At 31.5% G+C, this 19581-nt stretch overlaps 1 protein-coding gene across 2 annotated transcripts; it reads left to right on the top strand.

Annotated features, from left to right (window-relative positions):
* The first annotated feature begins 944 nt into the window (after window positions 1–944).
* On the top strand, window positions 945–18672 carry LOC106661918 (condensin-2 complex subunit D3-like). Of its 2 annotated transcripts, XM_014385672.2 has the most exons (15): window positions 945–2788; window positions 4933–5109; window positions 5667–5827; window positions 6781–6934; window positions 6993–7202; window positions 7283–7463; window positions 7520–7709; window positions 7926–8034; window positions 8499–8678; window positions 8766–8937; window positions 12534–12727; window positions 12831–12968; window positions 13030–13373; window positions 16745–17063; window positions 17283–18672. In XM_014385672.2, the coding sequence occupies exons 1-14, from the start codon at window positions 1064–1066 to the stop codon at window positions 17034–17036; spliced, it is 4227 nt and encodes a 1408-aa protein (XP_014241158.1). In that variant the 5' UTR covers window positions 945–1063; the 3' UTR covers window positions 17037–17063; window positions 17283–18672. The 2 variants fall into 2 exon arrangements, with proteins under 2 accessions (XP_014241158.1, XP_024081241.1); XM_024225473.1 differs by lacking the exon at window positions 17283–18672 and having other exon boundaries at window positions 16745–17113.
* The last annotated feature ends 909 nt before the right edge of the window (window positions 18673–19581 follow it).

Raw genomic sequence — 19581 nt, 5'->3', positions numbered from 1 at the left:
TGAATATGTTTTTCATTCAGACTATACCAAGATCAAGATTATATGCATAAANTATATATATATTTTAATTTGGGCCCTACAGTTCTGCTTAAAGACTGAAGTTTTAAATGATGCATTTATTGTGTAATCTTAACATTCTAAGCACTTATAAAATTAGAGTTTTAATGTACATATTTAAAATTAAATCTTTTTTTCCACATTCCTTATCCAAATGCACCAATCATATCCCAAGCTTTCATATTCACCCTCATCTAAAATTTTAGCCTTATCCTCCAGAATTGCAGGCCTATGGAATTTACTTCCCCAGGAAGTACATTCACCATTCTGCTTCCTCGCTGGCTTGTTTCTGGTCCATGTCATCTTAGTATATAAAATGACATGATTCATCTTCTTTTCCTCCCTCTTCCTTTCCTTTTTCCCATCTTCTTTTACCGTTTTTCTGTTTCTGATTTTCTCTTTAATGAGGTTTCATCATTCGATTATAAACAATTAATATTTTAAAAATATATTAATATTGTTGTATCTTTTATTCTAAGGTCTTGGTTGAGATGAAAAAGTCAGTGACATCAGTAAGATTGGAACCCACGACCTTTGGCTCAATGTGCCGCAGCTCTAACCGCTTGAGCTTAGCTCGTGGGTTCAAATCCTATTTGTAACACTAACTTTTTCATCTCAACCAAGACCTTAGATAAAAAGTATAATTAATTAAAATAAATAATAGGTCAATTATGACTACTAAACATATAAAATTGTTTTGTATATTTTATTATTTAATTAATATTATTGTTTTATTATTAATTGCTAATGTTTATACAACTAAATTTATTTCTATTTGTACCTTTAAAATTTAAATTTTTTTTAAATTATGAGGGAAGTTAAAGACGGTAGAAGACGTCACTGGTAAGGCGTCCAAACCTGATCATAACCGTTGGCTATCCGTATCAGTGAAACAGAATTTGCCGCCATCAACTGACTGTAAACAACGTTTCCCTCCGTTGTGTGTTGTGCTGTTTGTTGTTTGATTTTTCACTCAGATGTATCCGTATTTTTAACTTATTCGAACATGGATTTTTTAGACATTGTAAGTAAATTTCAACTGGAGAAGCTCAATAGACAATGGGTGGAAAGAGTTCATCGCGACGACTTCACCAACGAGAAGACACTGCCGGACGAGTATGAATTGCTTTTCCTCGACGATTCGTCCGAAAGCCTGTACACGCTGATGAAAAATCTCTGCGATTCGATTAAAGAATGGCTCAGAGAAGATTTAAATTCATCGAATTTATCACAGGACTCGAGCACGTCGGTGAGGAAATCCTGGCAGGCGCTGATCAAGCATCAGTTTGACTACAAAGGCCTGATCGCAGTGCTGAGCACTTTCATCAAAATAGATCTGAAAGAGTTGGTCGACGAAGAAGCGAGACTTTGCGCACTCACGGCCGCAGACCTGTACTTTATACTCATATCCATTCACGGTTCACAAATATTCAGTGTTTTCAATTCTATACTCTTTGGACAAGCCGTGGAGCAGTTTAGGATTGTAAGCCTGATCCAGTCATCCGGTACAGCAAAGCCTTCGCATAAAAAGTCAAAAAAGAAAGAGGCGGAAGAAGAAACCGACTGCAACACTCAAGATAATACAGAGCAGGAAGTCATCAGTAGTGACGAAATAAATAAAATTTTTAAAATATTGGCCTTGACGATTGAAGACTTGGAAGATTCTTTAAATAATCTTCAACTAAAGAATAATAGAGAAATTTTAGTTCAGATTGTTCACGTACTTGTTTTTTTAATCAAATCAGACAAGACTACTTTGGCGTTTCCCAAAACCCTACCTAAACAAACCAACATCACATATCTCGCTTATAAATCCTATGAGATATTAAACAGTTTTTGCAATCCCAGACATGGAGATCTCATGGAAATTGTCAGATATCTCATGAAATCATTATTATCCGAACTCATATGGAAAGATCAAGATCTCCAAATGAGTTTCAAGTATAAAAATTATATCAGAGAGCATATTCTGTGTTTCATAAAACAGATTTTACACAATGTTGGCAAACCTGCTTATGGAGGGGTTAAAGGCCTGCTGCAGCAATTGTGTATCAAGACTAACGAAAAGGCAGACCTTAGGGCAAAAAGTTTGCAGCAAATCGTTGACATATTAATTTTTCTTCCCGATGATTTATTTAATGATTGTTGCCTATGGATACTTAGTCTGTCCCATGCATATGAAGTTAAAAATAGGGTAGTCGCTGTTGAATTAATTTCTAAACTTCTTCTGTTAGACGAAAGAGAAACTAGAAGCGAGGAGTATAACCGTGACAATGAATCAGTAGACAATTCATCTAGAAATGGTGATGTGTCTGAAGATGAAAATAATATAAACACTGTGCTAAATCACACTAAAACCCTTAACCATAAATTTCTTCTAACTGCTATAATTTCAAGGTTTGATGACATATCGGCCACAGTCAGAGCAAAATGTTTAAGCATATTTGCTTCCTTGCTCACTTCAAATAGTGCAATTAAAAGAATCACTGTCGATTTATTCGTTCAAAACAAAGTTGACGATAATAGAACAATTTTTGATTTTAAAAAGTTTTTTTGTAATGCCGATGAGATCAACGTTCCTGAGGATCCATTGCCGAAGGGTAGTTTGATAATGGAAAAAGTTGAACTGTTGAGTGCAGATCCGAAAGTTTTCGTAAGAAAATCAGCTCTTCAAATTTTGATAAATATATGCAGGCTAGATTCAGACTGGATCACCGCAAAAAGAATTGATGTAAGTTTTTATTATATTTTATATAGTAATTTAATATTGAAAGGCAAGAGTGAAATGTAAGTATAAAAATTACAGTATTAGATTTTTTTATAGGTCAATATAAGACTGCATTTTATTTATTTTAATTTTATTTATGTATATTTATTAATTTATATATTTAATTTAAGTAAAATTAACTTGGGAAAACTGATTGGATATATACATTATTTAATTTAACCAGAGAAAAAATTTAGTTAAAAATTACATTTAAACAATTTCAATTAATTATTCTTTTTATCGAAGGTCTTGGTTGAGATGAAAAAGTTAGTGTCATTAGCAGGATTTGAACCCTCAACCTTCAGCTCAATACACCACTGCTCTAACCACTTGAACTAGTGTGACTTCGATCCACTCGGACATCAACTCCTCATCTCAAACTAAACCTTTCAAATTTTTATTTGGAAATCATGAGAAGCGGACTGGTGTGACGTAGGTTTTGAAAAAATAGGTTTTATTTATCGTGCCATTGTTTCGACCTTTATTGAGATCATCTTCAGGGCTCAAAGTGTTTGTTTTCTGTGTAGATGTATCATTATTGTGAGTCGTGTTGAGAGTGTTGCTTATGAAGTGGCCAGGGGGATCTATTAGTGAAATGATTACCTCTTTAATTGTTATTTTAATTCAGATATGTTTAGCGGTCAAAATTAACCATATTAATTATTTCAATTTATTATTATTTTTATCTAAGGTCTTTGGTTGAGATGAAAAGAACTTCATGCCACTAGCGGGATTCAAACCCACAGCCTTTGGCTCAATACACTGCTCCTCTAACCACTTGAGCTATTGTGAGTTCAACCAAGACCTTATATAAAAAGAATAATTAATTGAAATAATTAATACGGTCAATTTGACTGCTAAATATATAGTGATTAATTTAATCAAAAAACTTTTTGAAAGTAAATTGTATTTATTAAATATTATGCTAAAATTTTGTAAGAGGAAGTACTACCAAGTCACTAGAAAAGTTCATGCTGTTTTTCATTTGTTATTGTTGTAAACTGATAATCAATATTTCTATTCACGTAGGAGAATTAGGTGTTACATAAAGTAATACAAAGAGGATAATACGTCATTTCATTTTTAAAAAAATTCTTACAATTTACTGTAAAATATAAAATATTTTCTTTCTCATGGCTTGGGATTTAAGCTCGGTACTAGGGTAGCTCAGGCAGCTCATAAAATTTGCACTGTGTTCAGTGATAAAACAATAAGTGGTTTTAAAAATGTTTGCTTCTGGTAAGGAGGGGTTTGAAGATGAACCTCAGTCGGGTAGTCCTTGGTGGGTGGGTCAGGATCATTTGGTGACAGTCAATGGTACAACCTTCTGGTGTTACTTATTTTTCGTTGCACGTGACAAACTGGTCAAAAAACATCTCTTCATGTTGAGAAAAACTGAAAGGCAAATGTTTAGACGTTGAAGCTTGTTATCGTCCATGCATTTATAACGATCCTATTTGCTTGCCTTTCCAAGTTGATGGTTTCATCACTTACATCGAACACTGGCAAGCTCCTGACATGTTTGATGCGATTCAAGTTTGATAGCTTCCCTCAATTTGTCTTCATCTAAGATGTTCTACCAGCCTTTGGTCCACCTTCAAACCCTTCTTTCCCAGAAATAAACTTTTATTTATTGTTTTATCACTGAACGCACTGCAAATTTTACTAAGCTGCTTTGGCTGCCCTAGTACTGAGCTAAAATTCATACAGTTAATCATACTTGAATTATGGGTTTTGAAGATGAAGAAAATATTTCATAATTTACTGTGAACTGTTCAAGACACCTTTTCTTTGTGAACTGACGTATTATCCTCTTGGTATTATGTGATGTAAACACCTAATCTTCCAATGTAAATAGAAATTTTGGTAACGGTATTAACAAAATAAAAAATCATGAATGAAAAACCACACATATCTTTCTCGTTAACTGGTAATATTTACAGTGTAAAGTTTATCTGAATTGTATAAAGTATTTAAAAGTAGGTAATTTTAATATGCTTGCCTAATTTTTCCTCTTGTGCTCATTATTTTGGCACTTCATTATTTGATTTCTTTAAAATTGAAACATGCTAATTAACTGTGATTTTTTGGTTAATTAATATTTTTAGATATTTGTGAAGGCGTGCAAAGATAATTCAGTTATCATAAGAAAGCTGATGGTTCAAGGCATTACAGAATTGCTCCTGACTGCAACGGAAAGGGAAGATCTGCAGAAAGCATGGGTAACCAGTGTTTTCCCCCTAATTGCTGATAATGAGGTGAAATCCCAGGAAAAAGTTATAGAGGTAATTTTCACATTTAAATTTTTATAGAGATGATTTTTGATGATTCATTTTTATAAACTCTGACCACGATATAAAATATTGTTTTAATAACAGTATGGAGATAACACAAATTATATAAGGGTAATTTTTTTTTTAAATCAATTTTAAACCAAAATCTATTGCATTTTTTTTTGTCTTCCATTTCTTGCTGGTATTGTGAAGGAAGTAGCAAGGCCAAGAATAGTTGGTAATTTATAAGCTCAATTCTGCCATTTCGATTTTTGTTTTGTTTTTTGTTATTCATACTTCTTATTTACCATCCTCTCGAAAACATTCATTGTTGTTGTCCTGAATAGAGCATGGAATTGACAAGACATCCTTCTGGAACCAATGTACAATGTTTAACTATGACAAGTTTATGATTTGAATTTTGAAGGAGTCGAGTGTTTCTATGTGATTTTTGTTTGCTGTGAAATTATCGTGAATAACATTTTTTTTCTTTATTCGCCCTGTATTAGAATATGAATCAGAATTAATACCTCAATATAAAAACATAAAATTTAATTCTTGTTTTATAGACTGTTGGCAACGTCATTTTGGATAATATGAAACCCCATTCTCATACAGTCCAGTCAAAAGAAATTTTACCGTGGAAATTAATTTCACTCGTCTCAAGTCTGGGATTGCGCCGTCTCTTCAGATTTGTGTGCCGTCAATGGGCCATCCTAAAATATATTTCGTAAGAATATTATTATTTCTATTATAATCGTTACAGTTTGACTATTTTAACTCAAAAATATTAAAGTAACAATTTATGATTAGAGAACATTTTTAATCACTGTTCTTTAAGTTGATTAAACAATTTATTCTAAGTTATATATTTATACTCTTTTTTATAAGAATATGGAATTTATATTATTGCGAGTCTAATTAAATCTGTGGATCTCACCTTGTAGCAAAGGCAAAAATACTTGTGGTGTTTCTTGCAAACAATAATTGTAAAAAAGCAAGTGTTCAGAAATAATGTGAAAGTATACAAAGAAAAACTGACAACTTGTTGGAAAAAAATAAATAAATAAAAATAAAGCCAAAATTTGTTAATAACTGAATTATGACTAAATTGAAAATGGACTCCTTACGAATTAAACCAATTGATGCTAGCAACCAAAAATAATCAAACAAATAAAATAAATAAATTTTGTCTTAATTAGTTATCTAGTTTCTAAAATTATCATGAATAATGACAATTAATGAATCTTAATAACTAAAAAGGCAGACATTAAGAAAATAGAAAGAAGAGAAGAGAGAGAAAAAAAGAAACTTCTTCAAACCTGGTGGATTTCCTTCTTTTGTATGTCCGACTTCTTTTTCTGCCAAATCAATTCTCCTTAAGCGCCTATATTGGCCTATCGTGCTTGAACCCCCCCCCCTTTCCTTACCTTCAGTATACCTCCTACCAGCATGCTATTTCAATATCCATCTTGTAATAATATAAAAAAATTAAGAGGCTTTCATGTTAAAACTGAAAATATTGGCACATTACAAGTTTATTGTTTGTTTTCTTTCTTATTTATGTTTGTATTTTTTGTTTTGTCTTCCTCTCTTTTTTATTAATTTTCATTATACTTAACTTCGACGACTGTCCTATACTGTAATATAGGATAAATATATTCAACTATAATTGTTTTACAGGGCTGATGTTATAAGAATTCTACAAAGCCATATTGGAACTGAAAACAATCTCTCTGCATGGTTTCTTCTTGTCTGCATATCTGAATTTGAAACCCTAAAAAACCCTAATTTCATATTGGAATATTTTTTTGAAAATGTTTATAACAATACTTCTGTGAGTTTTAACGTACTGCCTTTCATCTGCATGCATTAAAATGAATCGTTTGTTTTAGTTTGACGAATATTGCAGCCAGCTCGTCATGGAAGCCGTACATCTTAATTGGAAAGAATGTAAAGTCGATTTAATCGAAAATCTTTGTACAAAGTTAAAACTTTCGGTTGAAAATTTTCAAGTACCATTTACACTTATAGCACGGTATTTTGATATCTGTGTAATGTATGATAGCACAAATGCAAAAAGTTGGGCTGTATCTTTAATAGAGGTAAGTGGTTTTATTATTTGTATAATAACGGTTTTTAGGAACAAACTCTAATTTGATTGTACTTTTTTTAATGTTTATAGTCATGTGAAAATTATCTTCACAAAGTATTACATAGTAATACTGAAATCAGTGAAAATCTGGAACTCGGTGTAGTGCAGCGCATTTTCACATTAGGAGAGGCTATTCAAATTTCTCCAGGTGTAATAAAGGAAGATACTAAAGATATGCTTGTAACAATTGTTGATATGGATCCTAAAGATGGTATGAGGAAAGGTTGGTTAGAGATGTGTTGTTTTGTTATTCCAAAATTATTACAGGTGAGGCTGATAAAGGAACAAAACAAAGTTCATTAGTAACTGCAGTGACTGTAATTACGCTAGGCAAACTATGCCTTCAGGATCAACTATTGTCAAAAAAAGTAGTACCTGTTTTTGGATCTCTACTTGTTAAAAGCCCAACTCCAATCAAAATCAATTCACTAATTTCATTAGCAGATTTGTGTGTAAGGTAGGCCTTTTTGAGTTTTCTTATGTAACAATTAAAAAAATAATAAAATTGACTAAATAAAACTATTTATTGCACACCAAAATTGCAAATTTAAGTAATGATATTATTTAACATTGTAATATAATTTTAAAGGTAACATTTTTATTTTAAATTGATATATGTTTATGTATTTATTTATTTGTTCTGCTGTATTTATGCGATGAAATTATTGTTTAGGTTTACCTCATTAGTTGAACCATACCTTGGAGAAATGGCACTTTGCCTCAAAGATCAAGATTGGAAAATACGGAATAAAACATTAACATTGATAACACAATTACTTCAGGTATAATTTTGTTTAACGTTTTTTATTACTTGTTTGTACCTGGCCATGCTTCAGTATGGCTCAGTCTTATATGAAATGAATAGGTAAGTACTGTAGGTGGCGTCGGTGGCCACATAGGCTGAGGCATTGAAAAGCTCATCACTGTAAGGTAAAGGTCCCAGGTTCAAATCCAGTAACCCTGCATTCGAACCCGACATACTTACAAATGTGTTTATAACCTTGTAGTTTAAATACCCTTGTTTTAAAAAAAATTCTAAATGCTATTAATATATAGTCGCCGAGAAAATGTTCAATACAATACCCTGCCTTGTGTTTCGGTAGCTAATCATTTCCAAAACAAAGTAAATTAGTTGAATGCAATAATCGGTATCAAATTAACTCAATTGAATTTTTATATGTATAGATTATTATAATAATTTTTTACATTTACTACAGAAAATCTAAATTATTTTACTGGATTTCAGGAAGATTATATTAAATTAAAGTCACCAATATTTTTCTTCATACTATCCATGATCAATGATTCGTGCTTAACAGTTAAGAAAAATGCAGCAATGTTTTTGGTAAATACTGTTTTAAAAAAGTATCCAAGGATAATGGGTCAAGAATTTATAAAAGCTATTCTCTTCTATAATTCATACCACGTAAGTTTTTCATATTATAACAATTTTTTTATACAAATATTCTATTAATGTACATTTAAAAAAACAAAAACTTAATTTTTCCCTTAGGAGAGTTATGGATTTTGTCAATTTGAAATCAGCCCTCGTGAACTCGATGCTTTTTGCATACCTGGAAATACTAACAAAGGGTTAAGAAGAAATCTATATAAATTCATGATGAATAAAATGGATGATGAGTTGAAATTTAAAGTAACTTGTCAGCTATGTTCGGAAATTTTAGGTATGCAAAATTGTAATTTGATATTTAAACCGTAAACAATTTTATTAATTTTGAGGTTAATTTGGAGGGTTAATTTTGTTTTTTAATTTGAAGTTTGTATGTAGCCTATTATGCCTGTCCTCATTGGTTGAATAATCCATATCTTCAACAATACAGACAAATTGCTCCTTGACGTACAAAGAGAATTCAAAATTAATATTCTTAGAGGTACTAACACCACACAATCTATACTAGGAATGTATGAATGCACAACAATCCACACACATTATTAATTCCATTTAAACCACTACTGTTTGTAAATTAAGAATAAGGGAGCCTTTTTAGGAAATAATTTATTATTAACATTTTGGGACTAGTAATGAGATATAGCATTTTTCAGTCAAATGAAACTTTTTTCAATCAAATGAAACCTATTTCCAGGCAAATGAAACCTTTTTTCAGCCAAATGAAACTTTTTTCCAAGCAAATGAAACCTTTTTTCAAGCAAATGAAACCTAAAACCTAATGATAATAATTATGTAGAGGAATAAATAAATGATTTTATAGTACTAACAATAATTTTTATGATGATTGAATATTAATATTACAATAATTGAATCGTAAGGCTTAGGTAAAAGAACGTTTCTTGTGAAGATCCGTTTACACGTTGGTGGGGGTATCATCGGGTTCACTTTTGAAATTCATGTCGAGAGACGTGTTTGTAGAAACCCTTCAACCTGATGATGAGCTAAAGGGCTTGAAATCCGGATTGTTGCAAAACAACTTATTGTGAGTAGGAACCATCTTTTTAAAAAGGATTGAACTCCACACCCACTCCATCATTCATAATTTCTATCACAGAAAGTTGTTGCTCGCTTAAAAACACTTTTCTATCCTACTTAATTAAACTTCGACAGGGTGGATGTAGAAAAGTTTGATGAATACGGATCTTTACAAGAAACGTTCTTGTACCTAAGCCTTACAATTCAATTATTGCAATATTAATATTCAATCATCATAAAAATTATTGTTAGTACTATAATGTCATTTATTTATGCCTCTACCTAATTATTATCATTAGGTTTTAGGTTTCATTTGCTTGAAAAATGGTTTCATTTGATTGAAAAAAGGTTTCATTTGATTGAAAAAAAGTTTCATTTGATTGAAAAAAAGTTTCATGTGGTTGAAAAAAAGTTTCATTTGACTGAAAAATGCTATCTCATTCAGGCAAGCTTGCTTGCTCCCTGGGCCTAATGACGAGTTATCTTGTTTGGGCTTTGTATGCTCCCCATGTCCAGTGGCAAGTTATCTCATCCTCTTGATTTTTTGCCTTTGGGGAGCTCTAGCTGGACACGCTTGGCATCTGTTTAGCTGAGGTTTTATGCCATGTGTAACAGACACTTCAATAGTGAATGGAGACCACCCTTTCTTTCCCGTGGTCATCATCAACGAACTTCTATTTTCTCCCCCTGATATTCACAATCTGGCCTCACTCTCAAACTTTTGCGAAATTGCAATATATTCATTATTCTGAAAAGCCATTCTCCACAATAAATAAAGTAATTCCTGTCATTCAGGTTGGCATAATGCCCAACTACCCGTTAGGTGTTACAGATGAGGAGTCAAATCACTTTACAATGATTGCAAAAAACCAAACAAAATCCTACAGCACTGGATACTATTTTGAACTCCAACACAATTTCGATTTCTACAATCTAAAAATATTAAACACCAAAAAAAAAAATGTAATTTTTTTATAAATACATCAACAGGGATAAACACAGCATCAATTATACATGTAAACTCAGCAGCAGCTACACTAGTATCATAAATCAAATTCAATATCAATAACATGCATATAACACACAAAACATCTAATACAACATATAAAACATTACACTCCCACACATCAAACAATTGTACATAGTCTAAATCTCCAACAATTTATATCTCATTTCCACAATAATCCCATCTATATTAATCCTGAATGGCTAACCAGATCAGAATGACAAAGCATTTCCTTTTTTCCATTGTCGGTCTCTTTCACATCAAAGAGGCCGACTCCTCATACAAAAATGAATTTCTATCCCTACCTCCTTCCCCACTCCTTCAAAATCATATATATATAATCAAAAAACGTTAAAATCTCACTAAGTCACATGACTCAATAGTGACATGACTATTCAGAGAACACACTTCGAGGGAGTACAAATACTTTGATTAAACCGAAAAGTTCTGTTGTGTACATCTTTATATAAATTCATATCTTCACATTTATACAAATTCACATCTTATATGAATTTGTTTAATTTAAAATTATAAATTCCAGGCCACGAAGAAGATCTCAATAAAGATCAAAATGTTGGCACAATAAAGAAAATGTTTTTTCTAATGTACATCACACCAGACCACATCTCATGATCTTTAAATAATCTTTTACAATAATTTTTCATAATCCATTAAAAAAACAAAAAAAAACAGAACCACTAGTGTGGCAAATAAGAGTTTGACGTTGCCGTAACATCCTCGTCCACTGTGGTCCCCCATATGTTCACAATATCTATTTTTATCTAACAACATTTATTTGGAATGATTTAGTTTTGTGAACCTATCCTCCTAATATATTGTTATTCTGATTTTGGCAACTGTCTGCCAAGTGGCTTCAGTTTAAATTTTACTTCATTTATGTTCACAGTAATTTTTGTTTTTGTTGTTTGTATTTTTATATATTTATCTTTTTTTGTATAATTTTTTTTCAACTCTATATTTGTGTATGTTTATGCCTGTGCATACCAAATAAATCAGTATTTATTTTGTTTCTTGGTTATTATGTTATAAAATGCTCATTAAAGACTTTTTGTGTCAAGTAAATTTTCAGTTAAATTCAATTTTTTTATCCTTATATTTACTTCAGTTGTAAAGTATAATATCATAGCAATGTACTGTCCAATTTTGAACGGAATTGGTGCAACATAAAAGTACTTGGAATTTTAATGGGTATTAGAAATTAAATCAAACTGGGGGGTCAAGTAACAGCCAAGGCAGGGGAATGCGATTTGGAATCCGAAAATCAGTCCTCAAAAAGGTTAACTTTAAATTATTTGCATATAAACAGAATAATGCCAGTACTAGGCAGCATATCTTTAATTTCTTTCCCACGATCTGATTTGAAAGGTGTCCTTTTTTATCTTTTGTGTCCGACTGTCATTTTTAGATACCTTCTGTTGCTTCTACTCCGAATGTGCCATATTTAAATATTTGCCGCTAACACACATAAAAAAGGAAAATGAACTGATGAAAAATAGCGAAACAACTCAGACTGATTTAGTACAGATACTGAATATATTTTGTGATATTTCCTAATGGGTCTGAGAGGATGTGTTTCGTTTATTTCCAGTCATTTTGGTCTGCCTATTCTCCATGTCGGACGTGTTTTGACTTTTCGTTACCTTCATTGGGTTTGTATGAATGGCCAAAACACTTCTTTATTGTTATTTGAAATTAAATTTAAAGTGGTGGTTAATATAACTTTTACAGTTGGTTTAGTTTAGTTACAGTTGTTTTATTATAATTAATACTTGCAGATACTGTACTAATATTATTTCTTATTTTTGAAGATAAGGTATGTGAAGGAAAAATTCCGCTTGAACAGACTGGTATTATTGTCTTAGAAGACGCTTTATATGCTATTGCATGTGAAGGATTAAGAATTTCCAATTCCAGAGGGTCGAAGGATGACGATGAAAATGAATTAACGAATGGAACTACTAATAATGCTGTTAAAAACATTATGGATCGTATTGGGAGGGAGGTTTGTAATATTGAAACAAGCTAATATAAATATAGTTACCCATGTTAATACTTGTTTCAGGTTTCATTAACTTTTTTTTTGCAGTAAAAATTTTTGTTTACAGGTTTTAAAGAAAAATTATATGGAACACTGCATTCCCATCTTTATAAGATTGAAAAGGAAATTGACTGAAATCAAATCACCTTTAATAACTAATTTGATGGTCGCTCTAAAGGAGTTGATTAAAGACTACAAAGAAGAAGTAAATCTTTCTATGATTTGAATGTATATTTGAAATATTTATTTGATATTTTTTCCCCCAGATCGATGAAATTTTGGCCGGAGATTCTGAACTCGCTGCAGAAATCGCTTTGGACTTGCGGAATCTCGAAGAAAATGGTAACGAGTTGACAAATGCTGATGAACAGCCCGCTCTGGACAACTTACCAATGAGTGTAAAAGATTTGAAATTGACATGTGAAAAATTGGCCGATCAAATTGTCCAGTCTACTGATGTTTACTTAGACAATGCATTACACGATGTCAACTCAATTGAAACAAGAGACAGCTTGGTTGTTAACCATGTTTCAAGTCTTAGCCAGCCATGTACAAATGGAAATGTTCAAATTGAACAAGAACAATCTAGAGAGTCACTATCAACTCAGCTGTAAGTAATTAATATATATTTTCATAATTACATGTAAAATATACTTCAAATGTCAGTTTTTATTTATTTATTTTTTTAATTAGATTTATACTTTCATCTGACACAAGTAAACATTATGAACACTGGATCAAGTTATGGTCTTGAGTATGAGTTTCACCTCATGAATATACTAAATCATCTTGATCCAAAGTGTTCATAACAGTCATCAGTGTAATTTTTGAACGATTTTAAATCATTTTAGACCTGCTGTTGTTACTCACAATATATGTAAATACTGGTTGTGTGCATAAGGTTTTTCGGTTTTCAGTGATCAGTGAAGTTTCAAATATAAATTTATTTTATTTCTAATCTAAAATATATTTTTCCTTCGTTTTCTATAACATACTGTCAATGTTCTGATAGAGAAATATCCTCTTTTTTTAAAAAGATAAGTGGTTGAAGTAGTAAGGAGTGGTCAGGTTAGATGTATTTCAGAAAAACACCTTTTTAATTTATTGCCGATGTTTTGATTTTTATTCTCGGGTCATCTTCAAGGGTTGGGTAAATTACAATAATATTTTGATTATGAAATTTGTTTAAAATTATACAAGAAAAATGTAAATAATTTATTAATCTATTTATTATAATATAGTATTTAGTATATAGTATAGGAAGTATTTAGTAATCATAATTGATTATATTAATTACACTTTCAATCTTAACCAAGACCTTAGATTAAAAGTATTCTTAATTAAAGTAGATAATTATGTTAATATAAAGTTGAATTTTAGTTTAATCAAAGTAATTCATGCTCACAAAAAGTATATGTCATGTTTGTTAAGAGTTTACATGTTAAAATTGTTGTGAAATATGAATTTGTATCTTGCTGGTTTTATAAGATTGTTACAGTTTGGGGAAGGGATTGGAAATTTTCTTTGAAAATGGGTGGCTTTTTTGACTCAAATGAAGTCGTGAATGGGGATTGTTGGGATTGGTTTAAACATATTCATGGTTCATTTGAAAGGTCCATCAGCAATAAAATGAAAAAAGTTTTGGTCGAGATAAAAAAGTGAATGTTACAAGCGGGATTCGAACCCACAACCTTCGGCTAAATACGCCGCTGCTCTACCACTTGAGCTATAATGACTTTGATCCACTTGGACACCAACTTTCCTTCTCAACCCCACCTTTTGAATTTTCCCTCTTTTTTGCCATTTTTCAAATGTTGTTTAATCTATTTGATTCTCGGCGACAATTGAAATGGCCATGGAGAGCTTTAGTGAAGTACTATCAACCAAAACCTTACATAAAAAGATTAAGTAATTGAAAGAAGTAATTTGGTCCATAGACCACTAAATATAATAGATTTAATAAGTAAAACGAAGTATAGCTTCACTAACAGCTCCCCATGGCCACTTCATATGTTGCCAAGAATCAAATCCTGATTATATGACATTTGAAAAATGGCAAAAAGGAGGGAAAATTCAAAAGGTAGGGTTGAGATGGGAAGTTGGTGTCTGAGTGGATTGAAGTCACGATAGCTCAAGTGGTAGACCAGCAGCATATCTAGCTGAAAGTCGTGGGTTGGAATCCCGCTCGTGACACTGACTTTTTTATCTCAACTAAAAACCTTAATTAATTGAAAGATATTATTTAGACAAGCAGACCACGAAACCTAATAAAATGAAAAAGTTTGTGAAATACATCTAACCTAACCACTGCACACTACTTCAAACTTATTGAATAACTTATTGAACGACCGGCTATTAAATAACATACATTTTTGTAAAAGTCTAAGGTCTTTAGATGAGAAAAAAATCTGCAAGTCGATTTTCAGAGCGTTTTCCTTCAAAAATTCAAAGGGCAAACTCTAAAGAGTATGGATGGTGGAATATTGGTTGCCAGCATAACTCGATTTCACTCTGAGTAAGTGGAGCTGAATGAGCCTGGTGAAACATGGCATTGCATCTATTCACCAGGGCTGGATATATTTCCATCAACAGGACAGAAGACACTTTATCTAGGCACAGTTACATACCTCTACTGTAAAGGTCTGATTTCGTGATAACAGTTACCAGTAAATTATTTCTCGAATATCCACCAAACATTTACTAGGACTTTACAAAGGGAGCAATCTCAACAACGCTCTTGATGTTTCATTCCTCTTGCAAACAGTCCTTCGGCATTTAACATTTTTTAATGGACCCATTTCTCATCCCCAGTGACCGATTTATACTATTCAGGCGTGATCTTCCTTGTTCCTGAGGGACAGTTCATTGTGAACCCTCGAATCGAGCTTCACAACATAACCCACGGATGGGATTCTTTTTCTATTGTTGTGCAATAGCTCTGCTACAGTTAAGTTGACCTCATCCTCCAATACCGCTAATAAGTTGTTGTCTTTAAGCTCATAAGCTCATTAGGTGGTCCACATCGAGGCTGGTTTTTGATTCGTTTCTCTCCATTACTAAAACATCAGAACCACTGTTGACATATTAAGTTACTATGTTATCAACGTAAATTCCACATAAATTTAAACAGAAACTCATCATAGCAAGCAATGCATGAATTTTATCTGCTTTCATGTCGTAAGATATGCAATTTATTCTAGACTGACTTTTGGGGTAAACTACCCCTTTCTTACAATCTCTTTAAATAGGGCTTTTCCCACCCTAGAGCTAATGGAACTAACAGTTAATAACAGATCACCTTTATAAGGATGAAAGTCGAAGAAAAAACAAAAAACAAAAAAAACATCAAATATCTTATGAGTTAAATCAAAATTCAAATTATCTGTGAATGTCATATTAAATTGATTACTGATAAGTGCAGAAGGTTTTCTAGGTAAAAGTTAAAACTTCTGAAAGATCCATTGACTTACAATTCTTCAAACAAATGGTTACTTGCATTAAAAAATAAACTAATTTAACTAACTCTGTAAAGCAGGTGGTTAATTGTTTAATCTGAACAGTGTGCTCAATCTGTACCAAAATTTGCCTAAAAAATGACATGCTGTGAATTTCATTGAAGTGTTTGGAATTCATTCTTTAATATTCACACATATTTGTATGAAAACTGGAAAAAGTGAGCAATTGAGCTCCTAGTACAGTAGTTTGACAAATTTGATTCAGATATGTTCCGTCGACCACATAATTATTTTACGTTTAATTTTCTGCATTTTTTCTTTTTGTCTCTTTACGTGAGTTGGGTGATTTTTATATTCAAACTTTGTCAACTTTCTTTTTATACATAGTTTTTATTTAATGTCGGTGAGCAACACTGAACATGGCTTAAGGCTAAAGAAAATGTTGGAAAAGCTTGAATAGAAAAATTACCCAAATGACATAATTTGTAGTTTGTGCCATTCTAATTAAATCAATTAATATTTACAGACATGAACCTGTTCAATCACGTTCACCCTCTTATAATGATGGAACGCATGAAAGGAGGATATCAAATTCACCACTCATCAATGAAAATAGGTCAAAAACGTTAGAAGCCCAAAAAAAATCCTGCCCTTCACTGTCGTTTAATGATGTGATGCATTCAACACATAATGACACTGGTGTGCAGGACAAATTACCACCACCCTCCCCTATAATTAACAAGTCACCCCAAATCACAGAAGTGAAAATGGAGAATAACACGACAAAAGACAATAGGAGAAAAAGGCGACGTAATTAATGGGAGTGCAAATTGGCAAATTTTATTGTATGTTATGAGTTGCTAACAATTACTGTAAAATAATATATTTTGTTTTATATATTTTATACAAATGTATTTCTTTTTTTTTTAGTGTAAATCATGTTGATATTGAATTTTAAAATTTAAAATTGATTTTGACTGAAGTACATTTTCCTTGCTTGTTCCATTGCTATGCGTCTAACTTTCTGTTAATAATGGAGATGTCAACTTCTTTTCTTTCTGCAGAAAATCGTGACGCGCAGAACCAACTGTGGCAGGTGAAAGCGATCCAGATGCAGGCGTCAAGACAAGCAACACTGAATCTGATAAGCCATCCGTAGCTTCCATTTTGCATGCAGAATCAGAAATTATGGCTACAAGTCCCTAGTGGATGGAAACCAAAGCACACATTCCGGGATAACCTCTGTAGATTTACATGGCTCGTCACTGCCATTACAGAGTTCCTGACCCGACTGAAATCGGTAGCACAGGCACCCCTTGCCCTACCTGGCACAATTATATTTAAATGTCTTAATTTGATTGGTATCAGCCTTAAGGTTATTATCTTTATAATGTTTGTACATACATGAAGTTATTAATTTCACATAGAGATCACAAGTAATTAACATAAATAAATTATTCGTTACTAAATTAATAACAGCCAAAAGCTTAGCTGTACTTGAGTAATACATAATAAAACACATAATAGTTGGTAGCAACCAATGGAGTAGAAAAATAACATGGAACATTGGCCAATTAATAACAATAAATAAATTTTTAAAAAAAGAAGACACTTAGATATCAAGCGACAGCCTTGAAAAAGATTTAAAATTAAATCAAAACGTCGGCCAGGATTCGAAGTCATTTTCTTTGTGCCAACAACCATTGACCGATATTCCCATCTCACAACGATACAAACATCACAATTATAATAAAACACCTGAACAAAAAAACTGAACATCAATAATTCTATCAGACAGCCTCAGTGTTTTTCTCTCCATATAAAGGACTTGCTGATTACAAAAAATAAGCAGTGCTTATAGGTATGAGTAAAAGTGAAACGGATGTCTTCCTGATTTGGGTAAAAGCTCATAGCATCAACATATATAACAAATAAGTTATCTTATCAAAAGGCCTGCCTGTTCAGGTTCTGGAAAAGCAATGTTTAAACAATAAATGCTCTTGTAGACAAATATGCAAGAGATGGCAAATGAAGTATGAATAAAAGACTCAAAAAGGGAAAGTATATGTGTACATCCAACCAAAAATACCATCTAGATTGTGTTTCAGTTTCATCAACGGACCAAGAAACTTTTTTAAATATGTCTACAGACTTAACCTAAACCACAACAGTTTGCTATACCACCTTTATAAAATCAGCATAGCAGGCCCGACCCATATTCTTTTGGCCTATCCTCTTCCCACCAAATGTAATATAATTCATGAACACCCACCCAATCAGATATGCTAATTTTTATACTAAGGGGGGTTACATGATATAAACAACAGGGTTTTCAAAAATGATGGATTAATTTATGGAAGAACATTTTAGCACCTAGCAACATTGTCATCAGATAATCTAAGAGCTTCAATTATGTTAAAACTAGACAGGAAAAATAATAAAAGAGATTTTATAACATTTAACATATACATATTTTTAATAAAATTTTTATTGTTTATACTTCTTTAAAAATTTGTATTCTTATTTACAGTTGATACAATGCAAATGAAATAGATATATTGAGTTTTATTACACCTGAAAGTATCAAAACTTTTCCTACATAGAATTTTTTTTAATGCTATCACAAATAAAATACATTTTTTTTAAATAATTAATTCATAACCGTTTTCTACTTTTAGTTTGAAGTTCTTATCGGGAGTCAATTAACTAAAGAAACAATAATAATAATTTCAATTAATTATTTTTTTTATCTAAGGTTTTGGTTGAGAAGAAAAAGTTAAGGTCATGAGCAGGATTCGAACCCATGGGCTAATATGCAGCTACTCTAACCACTTGAGCTATTGTGACTTTGATCGATGGTCCTGGGTTCGAATCCTGCTTGTGTCACTTTTTCATCTCGATCAAGACCATAGATTAAAAAAAAAACAATATGGTCAAGACCGCTAAACATATATTGATTAATATAATAATAATAATATATTTTGCAGAATTAATCCAGTTTACAAACATGTTTAAATGTAAAAATATACAATATATAAAATATAACAATATAAAAGTAAAACTAAAAAAAATGAAGAAAAGATTATTTAAGTATTAAACAATATGTAAAGTAAGAAAATAGCTTAAAAGAATGTTTCATATAAATATACATAAAAATGATAAATTTATCATTATTATTGTAAATTTTTACATTGTCCTTGTAAATTTAATATAGCATATTTTAAAATATATAAATATTAGAAAACACTTAAAAATATATTGATTAAATAATTAAAAAATAAGAGTATTTTGTGTATACTTTGTTGAATTATGCTAAAATTAATTGAACTAATTCACAACAGCTTTCTACTTCTAGTTTGAAGT

The sequence above is a fragment of the Cimex lectularius genome, unplaced genomic scaffold (genome assembly GCF_000648675.2).
Source record: "Cimex lectularius strain Harlan isolate CLEC.00 unplaced genomic scaffold, Clec_2.1 scaffold34, whole genome shotgun sequence".
Taxonomy (NCBI): domain Eukaryota; kingdom Metazoa; phylum Arthropoda; class Insecta; order Hemiptera; family Cimicidae; genus Cimex; species Cimex lectularius.
Note: the sequence above shows the minus strand (reverse complement) of the source record. Positions and strands in the feature narration are given on the sequence as shown.